The sequence below is a fragment of the Mus caroli genome, chromosome 5 (assembly GCF_900094665.2).
Source record: "Mus caroli chromosome 5, CAROLI_EIJ_v1.1, whole genome shotgun sequence".
Taxonomy (NCBI): domain Eukaryota; kingdom Metazoa; phylum Chordata; class Mammalia; order Rodentia; family Muridae; genus Mus; species Mus caroli.
Window position 1 is genome coordinate 66,099,077 of NC_034574.1, and position 20,518 is coordinate 66,119,594.

The window sequence follows — 20,518 nt, forward strand, 5'->3', positions numbered from 1 at the left end:
TCGCTCATGGTTTTCACCTGCGGGATCTAAACCACACGTCTACACCACACCCAGAACACCGTCTACAGCACTTTGTAACAGCTTGCTCCTGTGGTCAGCAGTCACCAAAACAGAGCCAGCCAAGCTGCTCTTGAGTGGGAGGGAGGGTGGAGGCATCCACACCCCAGACACTACTCCGAACTTACGTGACACTAGCCAGCGAAAAGAGAATATTTTGAAAATTATTACACTGTGTGCTTATTGTGTGTGTGAGGGAGGGTGTGTGTGTGTCACAGGTCATTGCACTTATGTGGAGGTCAGGGGACAATCCATGAGAGTCAGTTCTCTCCTTTGACCTTGTAGGTTCTAGGTAATGACCTCAGGTCATCAGGCTTGGGCCTTTTACACACTGAGCCCTCTCTTAGTTCTTCAAGACAGGGTTTCTCTGTATAGCCCTGGCTGTCATGGACCGCTCTATATGTAGACCAGGCTGGCCTCAAACTCACAGAGATCCACATGCCTCTGCCTAGTGCTGAGATTAAAGGCGTGCATGGCCACCACCACCCATCTGACTAGTTCCAATTTACTATCATTTCACAGGGGAGAAGAGGCTTTGGACATGAGATCCTGTCCTAGTTTCTCAGAACTTGCCATTGGTAACCTTATTTCCCCCAGAACCCAGAATCTCTATGCACCCCGTTCTCCTCTAACTTCCACAGGGACCCTTAAGACAGCGTTTACCACATCAGACTTTCAGGTTGGATCTTTCACCTTTTTTACAGTGAAAAGGGCTAAAAAGAGAGGCTCACCACTTTGACGGAGAAACAGCTACCAGGGCTTTGTTGTAACTCTTCCTTTGTTCATTTATTTATTCAACTTTAGTCCGTCGTCCTCCTGAAAGTTTCTTTGGCTACTAATACAGAGCGTCTCTCCCAAGCTTTAACCAGCTCTTCTGGGTTTGTTTACTGAGATTTAGTCCTGGCTTTACCACCATAAAAACTTCCACGCTTGAGACAGAGTGTTAGCATCTCCTGGCACACATAGTCCTACATACCAAATTCACTGTCAGTCACACCACCATGGCTATACATATCTTACACATTAACTTGGGGGGAAAAACCTGGCATCTTTATAATATAAAAAGTCCTTGGAGCCAGCAATGGTACACAGCTTTAATCCCCACATCCAGAGACGGAGACAGTCAGACAGATACGTATCTCTGTGAGTCTGAGGCCAGCTTGGTCTACACAGTGAGTTCCAGGCAAGCCAGGGCTTTATAGTGAACCCCCTGCCCCTTTTTTTTCTATTAAAAAAAAAAAAAAGGAGAGACTGAAGGATGAAGGAACCATAACCATAACCAGTGACTGGCCCAACTCAGACCCATCCTATGGGTGGCCAAACCCTGGCACTATTACTGATGTTAGGTTATGCTTGCAGACAGGAAGCATGGCTGTCCTCTGAGAGGCTCTACCAGTAGCCAACTTAGATACAGCCAACCATTGGACTGAGGCCAGGGACTCCTATGGAAGAGTTAGGGGAAGGATTGAAGGAGCTGAAGGGGATGGCAACCCCATAGGAAGACCAACAGTGTCAACTAACCCAGATTCCTGGGAGCTCCCAGAGACGTCACCAACCAAAGAGCACACACAGCCTGGTCTGTGGCCCTGGGCACATATGTAGCAGAGAGGACTGCCTTGTCTGGCCTCAGTGGGAGAGGGTGAGCCTAATCCTGTGGAGACTTGAGGCACACTGGGAAGGGGGATGGGGGAGGCAACCTCTCAGAGGCAAAGGGGAGGAGGGATGATGAGAACAACTCTGGGAAGGGGGAATAGGAGGGGGGAACGTTTGGAATGTAAATAAATAAAATAATTAATGAAAATTAATTAAAGTCCATATTCAGAAGCTGGTACGCTCCCCGCTAAGAACATGTATCCATAGCTTATTAATTCTAACCCCTCAATACTCCGCTTCTATCGTGTGTGAATGAAATCATTTTCCCCTTAGTAGATAGTTCAGTGTTTTTCTTCTCATTCAGCCATAACAGATAGCAAAACTAAAACCTGCGCTTGTTCTACCAACAGCCGTTTCGAAAATGTTTATTTATCCTCATCTAAACTATTCCCACCAAAACCAGTTTCTAAACATAGAAGCCCTGGGACAGCTCTGGCATGTGATCCATGTTTTTCACTTGAAGTCTACCACAGAAAGATTCTGTAGACTAAAGCTCGAGGAAGACGAGGAAGACGACCCCCACTAAGACGACCCCCACTACTTACTCTGCTAGAGACTTCCGGTTACAATGCTCTTGACTCCGACCTCGGAAGCTCGGCTCAGAAACCATTCTAAACCCCGGAGATAAGGCAGTATTTAATGACAATGCTGGAGGTTGGGGTTGGGGGGAGGTGATCGTGAGGTCCCACAGTTAGCAGAGAGCCCTGGGCAGGTGATGCTGGGGCAGTGAGAGGCAATTCTCTTTGGGGCGTAGCTCTTGGGGGGTTGCCAATGCTCCAGTGGCTGGCACTACACCCACGTGTGTAGGAACAGCACTGAACAGATTCAGGCGGTATTAACAAGAAAAGAAAAAGGTGTGGATTTGGAAAGGGTCTGGGATAAAAGCCGAGGCAGGAGGACTGCAAGCTCACTGTCTGTGCCACACAGTGAGCCCTGATCTCAAAGTAAACGTGGGAAATTTACAGCTTGGCCAGAAAAGTAGTGCATGCCACGGTCCAGTTAAGCAGGGTGTGGTCACTAGCCCCAACGAAGGCACCGCACGGGTTTACAAGGCCACTGACCAACAAGAGCTTAGAAATGCAGCACTGCAAATTTGTTTCAAGGACTTTCCTGGGTAGAGTGCTTTTCAGAACAGAGCCGGGGAGAGGGGGTGCCCTCCACAAATGCCCTGTAAAATGTTCCAAGGCTGCTATGGCTGTGGTTTCAACAGGCCCAGGTACAGCTGGTACTGACGGCAGAACTTGGCTCCGCCCACATGATGGTGGCTGAGCGGGCACTTGGAATGCAAAAGTTACAGAGTTACCCAAGCAGCTTCCACCAAGGTTCCGAAGGACGGTCCGAGAGGGTCAAAGAGTGAGCAGTAAGACCCTTCAGCTAGCGCACGGCAGGGCAGACTGCCAAGTCTTGATAGCGCAAGGGTGCGCAGATGTTGGCATAGAACAACACCTACTACCGGAAGCTGCAGACAACCTGCGAAACCTGTCCAAGAGATAAGCCCTACGCAATGAGTGAGGCCCATGAGACAGGGCAAACCAGACCCTTGGGAACCATTCCCCAGGTCCTCCATGAGATGCTTTGGGATTTAATGCTTGCTCTGCTGCCTATCTAGCCTTGCCTGGGGCCAGCCCCTCTTAACCATTTTCTTCCTATTGCTGGCTTCTGAAATAGCTCATTCTGTGCCTGCCCAGACATGTAACTTAGCAATATATATTTCTGTTTGATTTGGGGGTGCGGGGGGGGGGGCAGGAGATGAGGGTTGATTTTGCCTTCAGTTTCAGAAGAGACCATGAACTTGGACTTTAGGGAAATGTTGGAACACATTTTTCACTGTGACATAGATTAGAAACCTCTGGGGCTGGGATCGGAAGGCTACAGCTTAGATGTTAAGTGTGTTATGGGTTTGGTTCAAAGGGTGGCACGATTGAGGGGTGGCACAGTGGCTGAACCAGAAGCACTCCCTAGGGAAGGAACCGTGGGACTCTGACTACTCCCTCCCTCTTCCTTTCTAGGTTTCTGCTTTACCATGTGACGCTAACAGAGGCCTAGAAACAGTGGGCTAATCCAGCCATGCTCTAGGAACCATAACAAACCCTTTCTCTTTATAAGAAATTGGCTCGGGCATTACGATGAAAAGCTGTGCAACACAGGTTTTGAGGCATAAAACCGATTTCTATTAAATGTAGAAACAAAATGAAGGCGCTGACTTCTGCTCCATTATTCTACACCACTCTGGAGGCTACCTGCAATATAAGTATGCAACAATACGGGAAATGTGTCCAGGCAACAGTGGAGCACCCTTTAATCCCAGCACTCGGGAGGCAGAGGCAGACCAATATCTGTGAGTTCAAGGCCAGCCTGGTCTACAGAGCGAGTTTCAGGATAGCCAGGGCTACACCGAGAAACTCTGTCTTAAGAAAATGAAAGAGAGAGAGAGAGAGAGAGAGAGAGAGAGAATTGAATCATTCTTATAAATATTTTAAAAACTAGTTGGAACTTTCTATACTATAATTATCAAGAAATAAGGATAGTTTTTAAAATCTTCCATTCACAAATAGAAAGTTAAGTGGAGGAAGAGTTGGAGTTTATCATTTAACCCTGCCTGGCTGTGGCTGGGATTCGCCGCCCTCGGTCTTGGTCAGAGAAGCTTCTTCTGGAGCAAACGGTGGTCATGGCAACGCCACCTAACAAGTCAAGGCGCAAAGGATAAGAGACCGTGAGTCTCAGCCATAAACATGACGTTGTACCGAGGCTCAGGGAACACCCCGGAAAGAGGAGGCAGAAAGGAGGAGCAGGCGGATGCAGGGATGCTGAGAAGTGGCGCCTTCTGCGTGTGATGTGACCATTGCGCTCATGAACGCACAGCAGTCATGGTTCCCTGGACAGGATCAAACTGGTCATGCTGGGGAGGGGGTGGGGAGAGAGGTCGCAGAGCTCTCAGAGAGAGCTGCAGACAGCTGTTGGCTGCTGGGGATGGGGTGGGGTGTCACACCTTTGGGCGGGTTGTGTGTGCCCCATGGATGATGTCACGCTATTGCAGGGACTGGTAGCCCTGACTGGACTTGGGCTATGTTTTCAAAAATGAAGGGGACATGGGGCTGGGAGGAAGACATGTTGGTGGGGAAGGTCAGGGGTGACTGAGAGGCAGTAGACTGGATAGGATCAAGATGCATTATATACATGAATGGAATTCTCAATAAGTAAAAAATACCATGCACCTCTTAAAAACTCATAAAACTGATAAGGCTGATACAGGAAACCACGAGGACTTCTCAAAGCACATAAAAGAACCGAACACAAGGAAAGACATATTTTAGATAAGATGATTTAACAGAAGTGCCAATAACCCACAAATTAACATATTAGCATAATTTCAATTAAATTTTCTACATTTCTGTCTAGGTGATATTGGAGGAAACTATTAGTGTCTAGAGAAACAAATTTCCCAGACATGCCATGGAAGTTATGTTCGTAAAATGCAAAATGCAGAGCCAGGGATTCTTATATATAATAATAGTAGCTCACACCTTCAATTCCAGTATTTGGGAGGCAGAGGAAACGAGATATCTGTGAGTTCAAGGCCACCCTGGTCTACATAGTGAGTTCCAGGGCAGCCAGGGGAACATAGACTCTACTTGAAAAAAACAAAACATTAATATTTTCTAAATCTGATAGCACTATATTATAATAAAAATACAGCAATAAAGTATCCTACAGATCTATATTCAAAAACTAAAGTACAAATGGACATGAAGTTTAAAATTAATTTCTCAAAGCTTTAAGAGCTTTTGTGTATAATCCAGGCAAGAAAGAACTAACAAGGTAGGAAAAAAAATCCATACTATTTATTTTTTTAAAAAACGACATCTGGACTTACAAGAGGGCTGAGCAGGTGAAGGCTCACTCCCTTAGGCCTGATTCCTGGGACCCACAGGGAGAGGAAGAGAGAGAGAGGCAATACCTGGCAGCCACTGTCTGAGGTGCACATTCCTACACACGCCAACGAACACATAGAACGTAATGAAAACAACTTTAAAATTGCATCTGACCACACAAGCCACTTACAATACTTCAGATAAGCAATACCACAAACAAGAAAGGGAAAATTTGGAAAAAATGCTTTTATATATATATACATATATATATGTATACATATATATATGTATATGTATATATATATATACACATATACATATATATGACAATTTAAAGCATTCAGTGATCTAATTTGAAAGTAGTAAGAAAAAGGCAGCGCTGTGGAGAAAAACCTGCAGCAGGTGGCCAAAACTTATGTGAAGAAAAACATAATGCATAACAAACGTGGGGGTGAAGTTACCAAACTTAGGACCACCCACACAGTCAATGCAACCACCCTAGTAATGATATGTAACTCTGTGTGTGTGTGTGTGTGTGTGTGTGTGTGTGAGCACTCTGGAGTGTGTGTGTGTGTGTGTGTGTGTGTGTGTGTGTGTGTGTGTGTGAATATATTTATCAGATTGGCGGAGAGTAAACAGAATAATTGTAGCTACTGTGGGAGAGACACTAGGAATTAGAAGACTTCACATACTGCTGACTGAGGCAGAATGCCGCCTCAGAGCTGCCTCAGAGGGACGGGAGCACTCCGCTCTGCACAGATCATGAGTGTGCTGGCCCTACAGCAGCTGCACATTTTTCCATGCAACCTTCAAATGAGCATTTACTCTCCATGAGCTGAGAGGACAGACAGCAAGTGACCCGAAGCCAGCTGTAGCATTACCACCCACTTGGTGCGTTCCTCATATCCTTGTGGTAAATCGGCGAGCCCCCTAAGAAGAATCTATCTGTTGTGCTATTTATTATTACTCTGCCACCCTCTGAGAGACATTTCAGGTCCATACTCAGCATTCTGGCAAAGCTAAGCCTCCCGACTTGATGCTCGGCTCTGCGGGCCAAGCCTTACATCAGAAGCCAGGCTTACCAGAGCTGGGGTCCTGGCAGCCTGAGTTTCTGGAAGCTCCTATAAGTGAATGTGTCAGGGACCACTGCCCTATGCTGATCTAAAGAAGAACAAGGGCTCCTCCGTACGATGATTTCATTTAAAACTAATTTCAATCACTATGTTTCTAAAGCTCCCTACTTAGGAAACCTATCCTATAATACCACAGATGATTCCCGCCAGGCAGTCCAGGGATACTTAAGTAACTACGTCATGGCACATAGCCCAAGCACGAAAAACAAGGGACCAGTAAGACAAAAGACAAATACAGTTCTCTTATTTCATATTAGAAACCTTGATGAATTGACTTTTTTTAGGGTTTTAACCATTTTAATTACTGTCCATAGTTGGAACCATTCACCTTGGTGCCCCACCCCCTTCTGCCTGTCATTATCTGTGATTTCAAGGGGCAGGGTTTCAATTATATACCCTAAAATCCTTATTAAGTCTTCTCTCTGACTTAAATGAGTTCTGTATCTAATCTCCTTAGTAGCAATTCTACTGGAAGCTACCTGTTACATCATTTTTTTAAAAGTGGACTGTGGGGGAGGGGTGTGCACATAGTCACACCTAGGAAGTACACGTATGTGCCGGGATCATAGGCGGCTATCACACCTCCCTGACTTGCCTGTGGGCTCTGGGATCAGAACTTGTGTCCACACTTGTCAGCAGGGACCCATCTGCCAGCCCGGGGCTCACTTTTAAGTTTAGATGTTACTAATGATGCCCTCCGTACTTTTCCCAAATCCTTCCTCCAGGAGGTGGAGGGGCGACCACTTTCCGTCCAGGCACGAGAGGCCCCGTGCACCGACCACAGCAGTGGCTGTGTAAATCACATCAATAACCTTACCTTCGAGCAGTACCGGAGGCCACTAGATTGGAATTGTTCTCTCCCTCAGCCTCTCCATATTAAAAATGACTCATTCATATCCTGTTCCAAAGTTTTATGAGAAACGTCTTAAATAAAAAGGCGCTCATTCGTTCTACGCCGCGTAGGTCTCCATTTTCTATTACACTGTCAGGCAAGCATCTGCTAAGAGCTGTTATTCAACTCTTCATTCTTTATGAAGGCCTCTGCTAATGATCACGCTCCCGCAAAGCGCTCAGCCACAGCCCAATGCTCCAGCAAAGCCAGCCTCCATCGTTCCAGTCTCCTGCCCTTGGTATCTCGTCTTCCCACCTGTGCCTCTCATGAACGATTGGCTGTTTCTTCCTTCAAATTTTGCTCAAGGAGCACTGGACCAGAGAAGTCCCTAATTGAGACCTGGATAATTAAAGGAACTAGCTAAAGCTTGTAGGTGTGAGGGGTTGGAGGCCGAACAAGGGGTCCTAATGTTCCTTAGGTTATCTGAACCTTAAAGGAAGAAAGAGGAAAAGAAAATCGGAAATCTGTCAACTGATGGATATTCGAAATGTGGTATATTCACTGTGTAAAAGTGTGTTTTTATTCTCCCGTTATAATTGTTGTCTCCCAGGCTTCCTGCCTCCGTCTGCTAACCTAAGCCTGATCCTGGAAGCTTCTAGCCTCCATACAATCATATCTAGGCCGAGAATGTTTTCAGCCTCTCGGACTTGCTGCTGAATAAACTCACCCTTTCTTGTTCTTTCTGAGTTCTGGCTGGTTCAACTCAGCCGTTCTGGCTCAAAACTCCCCTGCAAGCTGACTGATTCAATCTGGCTTCATTCTCAGCCTGAATCACTCTGCTTGGCCTCATACTAACTTTGGCAATATGTTCTAATCTTCTGGCTCCTTCTGTGATCACCTGTGTCTAGCTTGTTCTCTCTCTGCAACCCATCTCTGTACAACTATACAACTGGCCCAGTAACCCTGCCTCTCCCCTCTCTCTTTCTCTGCACTGTCCCCTTATGTAGCTTCCCTTTCATCTCTCTCTCTCTCTGTGTATATCATATCTGATCAAATCTTTCTCTGACTCATCGCTTGTCTGCTGTCCAGTTAGACATCACATTCAAACATGGCTGCTTCCTTCTACAAACTAACTTTACCCTCATTGTTTGGGATTACAGGTGTATACTAAGGGCGTGTCTGCATTCCAGCCAGAGGGATTAAAGGTGTATGCTAAGGGTTGAACCATGCCACAACTAGAAACAGATGTTTTTCCCCAGTAAATAACACAATCTCAGGGGTTCACAGTGTGACCAAATCTCCTGCTATTCATACGATGGAATTTATTTGGCCGTAAAAAGCACTAAAGTACCGTTACATGATGTAACACTGTACCATGTTATTACACAAAGTGGCCAGAATAGCCACAGTGCAGAATGCAGATTGGTGAACACCATTCCTTTTGGGGGCAATGATGAACATATTCTATCATTAGATTGGGGTGCCACTGCACAAGCTTCAGAATAGACTAAGCAGTGGGCAGACGCCATGGAAGGAAGAGTTTTACACTATGTGGATGCTATCTTGACAGAGCTGCTTTTGGGATCAGGATAGTATCCCTCATCGGACTATCATGATTTAATGGGAGCTCAAGGATATATATGCGAATAATATGAGTACACACATGTGTACACAAATACCATACATGCAAAGTTTTATTTCAACCAAAGAGCATTGTGGTTTTAACGAATTTAGATTTAGAAAGTATAACTGGGGGAAGGGGGTTGCTCTCCAGCTGCTGAGTACTAAAGGCTATTTAAGACTTATTTCATTGTTCGAATCCAAGCAATCTATGCAAATTTAGTCCCGTAACACAACACATCTAATTCATATTCTAATTTACAAGATGGTTAAACTGGGTCGATTTATCTATTCTATGGTCTGTGATGAAAAACTGAATCCTTTGAAATACGAGCTGCTATGTAAAATGATGTAAGCAGAGGTTAATTCTAAAAATATGTTCACAAGAGGGACTGTCCACACATTGGCCACCTTGACCAACACCACAGATAATTATGGAACAGGCAGAAGCTTGCTTGACCTTATCAATCTGGGGGGTTGGGGGGGAAACTCCACCAATCTTTTAAAGGATGGCACCCTTGCCCTCACTGTGCAGCTGGCTTCACAGAATGTTTCTGACTCACAGTCTTTGGCTTTTTTTTTAAAGGAGTGATGCCTGAAAGTTCTGGCACAGAGACAAACCCCTGAATTTAGGCCAAAGGGAGGTCGCTGTATTGTTGTTAAAAGACAAAGGCTCCACTCATCATATCAGCCTGGCTGCATCAGCATTCTGCCAGCTAAGCATTAGCTTAGCCCTGTGAGGGCCTCCACGATCAGAACCCAAAGTAACATCTAACCCAGCACAAGGCGGGCAGGCGCATCCTGTAAATAAGAACTATGGCTGTCAAAGATGGGCACTGTGGTTAGGGTTCAGGAAGTCAGGAAAACTCCAGAGTTTTCTTTTTTTTTTTTTCTTTTATTCTTGGGTGGGGTGGGGTGGGGTGCGGTGGGGAGAACAACATTTGAAATACACACTTAATGAGGTGGGTTTTTTTTTTAATTTCTCTTGTTTTTTATAGAAGCTATTCAACAAACCAAGTTTTCTCTGTTCTTCCCAAGAAATTCAGTAAATGGAATGCAATGGATTATTACTTTTTAAAAATCACTATGGTATAGTTTTACACAAATTTGCTTTAGGGCCCGTTCCCCTGAGGGGAAATGGTAGCATATTGAATTTTTTAAACTTTTAAGTTGTTTCTGTTTACTATTTTTCTTGTAATTCTTTTTTGAGAACTTCCTATATAAGCACTACACCTACCTCACCTCTACACTCAGCCTTTCTATGGCCGGATGCCAAATTCATTACCTTTTTAGTTTTGTATGTGTGTGTACGTGTGTGTATGTGTGTGTATGTATGTGTATGTGTGTGTAGGGTGTGTGTGTATGTGTGTGTAGTGTGTGTGTGTATGTGTATGTATGTGTGTGTATGTGTGTGTATGTATGTGTACATATGTGTGTGTGTGTGTTTTACTGGATCCATTTAGCTTTGCTCATATGTACATGCATCCAGAAAAATGTAATATTAATAATCAGACCAGAGAAAACAGGTCATATATTTGCTTCTTATCTTTTGTGCTATTGTTAATTCATTTCATTCAGAAATGACTGCATTTTCACCTGCTCTGTCAGGTGCCTAGACATTTCCCAGAGCACAAGCAAGCACAAGGCATAAGAAGAAAAGCAAAGAGACAACCAGTCTACACAGTGAGGAGGGCAGGAGGGGGTGACAATGGCCAGCGGTGCTCAAAGGGAAGCACAGAGCAGATGCAGCACTGATGGGTGGGCTCCAAGGATGGCTGGTGGAGAGGAAGTGTTCCATGCAGAGCAGACAGGATGGGGTGCGCTGGGAAGCAGACAGGGAGTGGGTAGGCAGGGTGAAGGAAAGGCACAGCAGGCTTCCAGAGCAGAGTGGGGAGGCCAAGAGAAGAGACGCAGAGGAGGTGAACAGAGGCTGAGAAGGAAAACTTTATTCCATAGGGAACAGTGAAACTGCAGTGTGGAAGGGAAGCAAACCAAGGGAAAGTTGTCTAAAAAGAACCTTTAGCAGCAAATGGAATCTACAAACAGGATATAAAAAGAACATGGAGGCTACCACAGAGATAACCCAGGTGACCATCCCCCAACCCCACCCCACCTCTGGAGGGGGTGCTGGGTTAAGACTAGAGCCATGCCAGACAGTCAGGAAAGAATAAGAAAACTCACAAGGGGGAGTGCAGGGGCTTCCTAAAGGACCCCTAGCTCACAGACAAAGTCCTGGGTGCCAACACTGTCTATGAGCCAAGGGAATATTCTAGCACTCCAAACCAAGCACGGGAAAGCCCCTTCCCTCCACATCTCCCCTATCACCCTGATAAAGCCACTTCTTCCATCCCTGTTCCATCAGCTGGTAGTCACGGGGTATGCAGAGCACCCCTGAACTAACCCTCACTGTAAAGCTCACATTATGCTTCTCTCCCCAGAGACACTCGCAGAGAGCAAAGATGCATCTCCCACTTTTCTGTATTCTACGGCATACACTCAATCCATGTCGGCTGATTCCAAGGTGTACTGACCATGCCTAGAAAGAGACAGCCAGCTACTGTCCTTTCCTAGCTTCTAGGTTCTTCATCTCTTCTCTGCACTGACACTCGCTGACGCCGGTGATTTAAAAACACCCTCACATTTCCCGGGCCTAAGACGGGCATGGCTGGAGCCTTACTAAACACTGACACTAGCCACTTATTTTCAATATTAAGTCACTGCGTTGTAACTCTGAAAACATCTTCAAGAGTTATGCACTATGAACGCTCAAGGGCAATGGGTTGCCCGCAGACCGAATCACTCTCCCACCAGCACAGCTAAATCCAGAGGCTTTGCAAGCATCTGCTTTGGGTTCATGCTCAGATGCAGGGGATATGATTTGGCTGTGGCTGGCTACAGGGTCTAGGCAGTAACATGTAGAAATATTTAAATGACCACAAATAAGTACACAGGGCTTTTCCGCAGCAAGCTGCTGAGAGGTAGTAGACTGTTCTTCCACTTGAGGGTGTGATTATGGCTTCATTCTAGTCTTACCGTGTAGATAAATGATGGGGGTGGGGCAGGGGGAGTCAGAAAGAATACTAACTCTGGTCTCGTTTGTCTCTGCATAAGTATACCCTACAGGACTGGCTTTCTTTTAACTACTAAAAGTATTTAACTTAACCATCATGGGTCCCCCAATATTTTAAGTGAGTTTACGCTCTTTAAAAAACTTTCCTGCCGTCTGGCAAGGAACTATCTATTTGTGAAGAAATTACTTAAGAGATCAGAAAACAGAGAGGTGCCGACATGAAGGCAGTGCGGCTGGCCCGCACGGACCCCTTCCGATTGTCCCCAGTGAGTTTCCCTCCATGTCAACATTCTGACTTGCATATCATTTGCTTATGGAACAAAACTCCATTAAGTAAGTATTTTCATAAAGAGCTGAACAGGAAAGACTTCTTAATCTCTCATGTTTGATTCATTAGGCTGCACTGTTGGGAGCGGAGATCAACCGGGTCTATACCCCCAACTCTTTGCTACCACATGACCTTGGAAGAGTCACGAGTCTTCTAAGCTCCAATTTTCTTTGCATAAACAATCCCGATAACGGGACTGGAGCTGGCTTAATCCATTAGTTTGATCTTCTAAATTGATGGTGATGATTATTTTGGCAGAGAAATAAGGAGTCAGAGGTGATAAATTTTATCGTAAGTGTGCTGAGATTTTTTTTTTTCCTGAGCACAAGTAACCCAGTGAAACATACTAAATGAAAACAGTGTTTCTGCCAAGTCCTTACTTGAGGGAGGGACTCTCGGAGAGGATCATAGCTCCATGGCACTTGCTTTCCCGACTTAAGTGAATCGGAAACAGAGCATCCTGAATGCTCTTCCCTCATAAAAACCAAGTACACGGGACTTAGCACAACTTTGGTGACAGCAGGGGAAAGTTACTGTCATTCAGTGAAACTATCTGATGCCTGGAGACGGCCAGGGCTGCTACACATACATGGTGCTAACAGCGTTGTGGAATGACTGGCACCGGAATCCACAAGCTTGCAGAAATCCCAGCTGACTGTCACCTGCGCCCCCCCCCCATGTTTGATCGATTCTAAGAAACTTTGCCGGAATAGCACAATTAACAGTGAACCCGGGGCTGGCAAATTTCAGTCAGAGGGGGAAAAAAAAACCATTAACTACCTGAATCACAATTGCCTCACATGTGCACCTCAGAGATGCTCATCTAACTGATAGCCATTGGAGAGCAAGCTCTGGGGGGTGGGGGGGGCTGGTATTTTCGAGGCTCTGATTTGATCTGGATGGGTCTGGAGAGAAGGCATGCAAAGAATGGCAAGAATATTCACAACTCTGTATTGCCCCCCCTCTCCACCCTCCCTAGGCAGGCATCTATACTCACAGTTGCTGCTCCAAGACTTTAACAAGGACTTTATGCTAATTTCAAAAAACACAGAATCCTGTAGACTCAACATTGTGTCTTGTCTGGCTGCAGGAGTGGTGGCAACGATGGGGGCCGCAGCAGCAGCAGCAGAAGCAGTAACAATTCTGTGGCTCTGGCTCCCGGCCCTTGTCCCCTTGCCTCTCGCAGGCGGCAGCGTTCTGGCCCACAGTGCCTTGGCTTCATTACCGTGCAGTCTCGCGGTGACGCACGGCTGTAGTGGAAGCGCTGCTCAATGCAGATGAGGTGCCCAGCAGAATTAAAGCTCACAAGTTTATTATGAGTGCCCTGAAGGACACCCTCACCTTTCTCTATGCGGACCTGCATGTGGCCAACAAGACCTGCCCAGTTTGCATTCAGGCTGCCAGGGTGAGGAGCTTTCGTCTCCTCTGGGCTGCCAGGATACAGATACAGGCTGCTGCTTCTCTTGTCCTTCCATGCCAACTTTCCTTACGGGCAAAGGGCCTTAGGAACATTGTTTTTTTTTTAAAAAGGAATTAGAATCTAGCATGTGATCTTTCAATGTCTTCCTTTAATAGCTGGTGTCTTCTTCAAAGCAGGGGAAAAGTCAGTAGCAGTTTCCTAGGGGATTTGAGCTGCACATTCCCTTCACCCTGCTCCACACCCGGCTGTGGTTTGCACAGCACGCTGATGATGAAGCAGAGTCCACAGGCCCGCTTACCCCGCTGCTGCTTAATGGAATGAGAGATGAATGATGTCATCAACACTGGCTGAACCTCCACTGGCCTCTGAAACTACTCAGCTCAGGACAAAGTTGTTCCCTGATGTGTGCCACTTACTCTACAGAGATAACCATCAGTTGAGGGGGTTGTTTTAAAATGGCGTTTTCTACTCTTAATATGGCATATCTAATTCCCATGAAAGCCTGACAGTCAAGATGTCAGTGAGCAGCCAAAATATCCACTGGTCAATAAGCACCCCTGGACAACCTCTCTCTATGGAAGAGGTCTTAAGATGAAAACACACTGTAAAATGCCGAACTTCCAAACACGACAGAGGCATTGCACAGCCAAAAACAAATATTATTTTATGCCAATATCCGAAGAAAAACATTTTCACCTCAATTGGCTGACTGCATGCATCTTTGGAGGTCAGTAGACGTGTGTTCAGGGGTCCCTCCTCATACGTAGAAATACATTTGTAGTGAGCCATCTGTGTTATTGCATTCCTTAAGTACCGCATGGAATGTGTGCAATTATCAAAGTCATGGCTGAATAAAATCACTCAGTCAAATTGCTAGGCACTGTATTAGAAGCTAAAGTAACATCTCTCCATGCATGAACACCATCCACTATGTACAAGAGGATGACCGCATACATTAAGATATTCAGTGGGAATAACATAGAGGGCAGCTGTTTAAAGCTGCAGGGGTTGCTTGTTTTGTTTTCTTTTGGTTTTGAATCTTGTTTTTAGAATAGTTCAAGAAATCTGATACAAGTCTGGACCATTCCAATTCCCAAATAGACCTAATAAGAGCATTCAAACTAAAGGTGCAAAGGCTGACCAACATGGAACCCAGCTCCACACCAGGACCCAGGGCTGACCAACATGGAACCCAGCCCCACACCAGGACACTGGACTGACCGACTACACATGCCATGCCAACCCTGAACCCTAATTCCATGCTGAGATGCTAAGGCTGACCAACACCAAACCCAAGGCTACATCACTGTCATTTGCTTCCATCTTGAAAAAAAGAAAACAAACAAAAGCACAGCTGAGAGCAGGGTTTCTCCTCAAAGCAGAGCCAAGGCCTCCAAGTGTTAGGAGAACAAATGACATCCCATAGTCCCAAAGGCTACCATATTCCACTCATGGACACTAACAATGAACATCCATACTGCAAAAGACTACATGCTTTACATAAGTAGGTTTACATTTTGTTTTTAATTACAGTGTTTCCCAAAGTAACTTCAATAGACCTGCTAACAGATTCCATGGGAAAGGGTGACCTAAACCCAAACAAAAGATGCCATTAAGTATCAAGGCTCAGAACAGAAACAAGTTAGTGTATAACATCTAGATGTTCTCGCTACCCCTGTTGGGCTGAGCTCATCCAAGATTTAAAAGCAACTTGATAGTGTTTGACTATGACATCTACATCTTCTGATGCTTTTATCATCCAAACCACCAAATTATTAGCTGGGGGTGGGAGGGGTGGGGAGAAGAACACATACACACCCAGCAATCCTTTTAGAAGGCCACAGAAGAGTCCCACTGTGCTCCAATGCTCAATCCCTCCATGACTAACTCTTTTTTAAAATTACACAAATAATGATACTGTCACTGTCCTTCAAGGGAGTACTCTCTTGTTAACATGGCTAATTAATTACATCAACCAAGACATAGTCTAAAGCCCACTGTAAGTTACTCAGATTACCAGAGATGCCAGATTTTATTTCATACTTTATAAATTCAGAATCCTCCGACTTATACACAACCATGTATATTTCCTATCATTGCCATAAAGATAGCTACAGAAACTCTAGATGATGTGGCCTTGGTAAAGCAGAGAGGTTGAACTCGGAGCATCAACAGCTTACCCAGCTTGTATCTCATCAACTTTAATAATCACTGGTATGACAAGATATGCCCATGGATGCCATAGTGGCACAAATGTTAGGGAGTGGACAACTACTCCGTAACTGGATTTAAGACCTGCTCTACAGAAGCAAACAAAAGCTCTACAGGTACTGCAGAGCTGGCCAAGAACCCACAGTTAAAAAGTTCACAAACTCCGGAAAAAAAATCTACTATTACTTTGTTAAGTTGACATATTATCAAACTACCCTCTAAATTTCCTATCTTTATACCCATATAATTAGTACAGCTCTCAGAAAGGTGCCAGTCATCTTCCCTCATCTATGTCACAGCCCTCCCGCAAGGCTCAGGGACCAATGTGGAAGATGGGGTGGGAAGACAGCAAGAACTGGTTGTCAAAGAGGATCAGAAGCAAATTCTCTTCTGGGCATGAAGGGAGGGGGCACTTCACTCATGAGCTATACACAACTCTGGTTCAATATAAAAGACCTGCTGAAGAACAAGCCAGTCAACATTCAGCACTGAGCAGGGAGGCATTCACAAGCCCTCACCCCCAACTGAGCAGCTGTTGACAGTTGATGACTTCTGGAAAAGAGCCATTTTTCCTTAAGGGTGTGGCCTCTGGTTGGCTCACCACACTCTGGTAGGTGGCCCCATGCCAGCAAGTAAATGGGCAGCTCAAATTGAATTCTGTGGACTGACAATAAAAAGGGGACAAACAGAAAGGGGACAAAGAGTGGGGAGGCGGTGGGGAGGAAGATGAGGGAGGCCTGGGGGAGGTATGGGAAATGACCAAAAACACACTGTATGAAAGTATCCAAGACTGTTTTTAAAAAGAGATGGACATTTTTAAAACCATCACCCTTTGTTGATGTCCTCCCACCAAAGCTAGATACCGTAGTAAATAAACACCAGGCACAACTGATGACCACAGTAGTTCTCCTCCTGGGTGTTGGAAGGCAGGTTTCCCTCTACTTTTTAATGAATTCCCATAAATCACTGCCCTTTCAAAAGGCTTTGCTTTAGTTCAAAGTAGAAGGTAGCCTCCATGCAACACAACACCAGTAAAACCATCAGGAAGGCTTAGAGAGCACTGCTGTCTAGGAGGGAGGGATCTGAACACAGTGTGCCCTGACACTCTGGGAAGCTGGAGCTAACTTAAAATATCACACTCTCCAGTCGGATGCAATGTTCTGAGAGAATTCCTCAATTGCCGAACTCATTTCAGGAAAGGAACACAAGACCGTGGATCAGTCCTCATAGGAAGAGCTTCATCAACATCTCAAAAATTCTTAAAACACCCAAATTCGCATGCATGGAAAAGAGGGAAAAGAATGTGAGCTCTTCTCCCTGAAAATATCACATGGCCTCCGGCTCCTAGAGCCTCTCCTCTCCCACAGATCCCTCCCTCTTCAGAACACATTCATCTTCGCTGGAGCTTAGAAAAGAGGTTGAAAGGCTTTAAAGGAACGATGCTCTCCAGTCTATTACATAATTACCAGTCACGAAACGCAACAGGGAAAAAATGCTGTGAAAATAGCCTCCTGTTTTGCTTTGAGCCCTCATTAAATAACCAAATGTTAATGGCATCCACCCATATCTCTAGCTCGTATGGGTTCTGGATGTGCTCACGCCAAACCTGTCTCGCCCAACTTTTCTACAAATGGATGTTTCCACGTCTTAAAGCACCACAACACCAAGCAGAAGCAGCAGGGTGCTCTTTGGATAAATGGTTAGGTTTCAGAGCTGGGGCATAAGAAAAACCTGGACCATCCTGCAGTAGCAGGAAAGAGTGTGTGGAAGCCAAGCCAAGAGAGTGAGTGAGGCTCAGCAAAGGAGAAAGGGGCTGACTTGAGGAGCTGTCCAAACCCAAAGCTTCAGACAGAGTTTTAGGATATTACCCAAAGTATAAAATAACTGTATATAAATCAGTATAAACGACTATGGGCTGACTGATCTCACCCAAACACGTGTTAAAATTGAATCCCTGTTGTAATGTATTAGGATGGTGGAAACTTAATCGACTATGCTATTTGGGGGTAGACTCTTTGAGAGGTTAAGCAAGCTTAAAGAAGGCCATGCGAATGGATTCTAATGCTACAAGATTGCACTGGCTCAAGGCAGAGGAGCTTCAACTAAGATTCTGAATTCTGCCCTGAACCTTCTGGGACTCTGCAGGGTGTCTCCACCAAGCAAGAAGGATAACCCCACATGCAGCTTCTGGTCTTGAACTTCCTAGCTAACAAATAAACTTTCATTTCTGTTTAATTATAGCAGCACAAAATGACTAAGGCACTGATATAAATAAACGGCTGAACAAATAGATAGGAGGAAGAGGAAAATCTTCCACTGTGCAGAAAGGAGGAGGCTTGACTGCCCCCCTCTGTGTGGCTTGCCTGGCAAGCCTGGCCTCTGAACAACATCTGAGACCTTAGGGTTCTTGGAGTGCTCCGATATTCCTGAACTACTGTGAGTGGCTCACTGTACCTAAATCATATACATAATCTGGTTCCTATAAAACGCCTGCTTTCATTTTGGGACTCCAGGGTTTGGGTCTAAGCCAAGCATGGGATGCCTACATGGTCAGCCTGGACAAACCCTGGGCAGTGAGTATCTGATGAGCTTCCTGGGTTACCATCACTTCACTTGGAGTGTGCCAACTCACTTACTGTTAGTCAAAAAAAAAAAAAAAAAAAAAAGACCAGGGAAAGGATGACTTTACTAGGGAGAAACCCAGAAGATATCCCCTTACCCAGAAGATCAAGGGTTTTTTCTTTTGTTGGGTGATTGGTTGATTTGCTTGAATACAGGGTTTCTCTGTGTAGCTTTGGCTGTCCTGGAACTTGTTCTGTAGACAAGGCTGGCCATGAACCCAAGAGATCCACCTCCGTCTGTCTCCCGAGTGCTAAGATTAAAGGCGTGTCCTACTTAAACTCAGGGTTTAATTAGTGATTACTAATACTATTGGTCCTGGGTCTTTGTAGAACACAATAAGAAAGGCACTTCACCCATATCCTTCTTCCCCATAATCAAAAGCCCAGCTTAACAATAAAGGGGTGTGTGTGTATGAAAGATGATCTATAAAACATCCAACTAATATTTCTGTAGTTTGGTGGCAGAGTCTGGGGCTCAACCCCAGCAACAGAAGAAAAAAGATATTTTTGGACTCTAAAGAGCCTAAGGAGACACAGCAAGCAAGTGGACAGTGGTTTCCTAGATACTGAACAGAATGAGGGAGGGAGATAACAGCTGAGCAGAATCGTGGCTAGTAATACTGCAACACTATTGGCTCATCAGTTGTGAATAACTGACCATAATGATGGAAAGTGGTAACAACAGTAGAATACTGCACTGCTGTGCAGGGGCTTGCAATTTTACTATCCATCTGAAAATGTCCAAAAATAAAGTTCGCGTGCACGCACACACACACACACACACAATAAAGTATGCAAAGTTTACATGAACTCATTCCAGACTTCTGCTTCAGGCTCCATGGGACAATGGAAACTGACTTCTCTTCTATACATGACTCTTACACTATTACAAAGTCTGTGACTGAGGTAATCAGATACTGGTCTATAAACACAGGGGGACTAAAGCAATTGGGTGACTCAAAACAAACAAGAAGAAACACAAGAATTGTCTCAACATCCTGCTCGGAGGCAGTTTCAGGGTTGCAGTACATAGACTGGATCCCTTGAAAGTCTACAAACCACAGACATCTCCATTGATCAGCCAAGCCTAGTCTCTACCCACTGCAGGAGGGCTGTGTCCAGCAACCTGCTAGAGATCACTCTAAAGACTCCTGAGTTGTTCATTACAAAGACTTTAAAACAACCTTCTGAAACAAGCATCAAAGGAGCCTGCTGACCTGACAGTGGTCACCATCCAGAAGGTAAACTGTTCTTTCTAAGCATGTAACAAAATCCAGTGTGCAACAATGTCACATCCATATATCTGTTCTTTTTAAGCATATAGCAAAATCCAGTGTGCAACAAGGTCACATCCATATATCTGTTCTTTCTAAGCATATAGCAAAATCCAGTGTGCAACAAAGTCACATCCATATATCTGTTCTTTCTAAGCATGTAGCAAAATCCAGTGTGCAACAATGTCGCATCTGCATATCCAACATCTAACTAAGGGCTATTAAATGTGTCAAAAGGTAGGAAACCGGCCTATAAAATTAGCAGATCTGGAAATAACAGAGATGGTGGATTCTATTGCTTCTTTAAAAGGCCAGACTCCATGATATATAAAAAGAAAATGGAAGAAGAAGAAGAAGAAGAAGAAGAAGAAGAAGAAGAAGAAGAAGAAGAAGAAGAAGAGGAGGAGGAGGAGGAGGAGGAGGAGGA

At 45.0% G+C, this 20,518-nt stretch overlaps 1 protein-coding gene across 12 annotated transcripts in view; it reads right to left on the reverse strand.

Annotated features, from left to right (window-relative positions):
* The window catches only part of Fryl (FRY like transcription coactivator), a 233,474-nt gene that overhangs the window by 130,569 nt on the left and 82,387 nt on the right, over positions 1-20,518 (reverse strand). For 8 of the 12 annotated variants that reach the window (XM_029477619.1, XM_029477614.1, XM_029477613.1 and 5 more), the window contains exon 1: positions 13,563-14,455. The exons of the other annotated variants lie outside the window; for them this stretch is intronic. In XM_029477619.1, coding sequence (XP_029333479.1) covers positions 13,563-13,635 — 73 coding nt within the window. In that variant the 5' untranslated portion in view covers positions 13,636-14,455. Of the gene's footprint in view, positions 1-13,562; positions 14,456-20,518 lie in introns of those variants that run through there. 12 annotated transcript variants of the gene reach the window in all.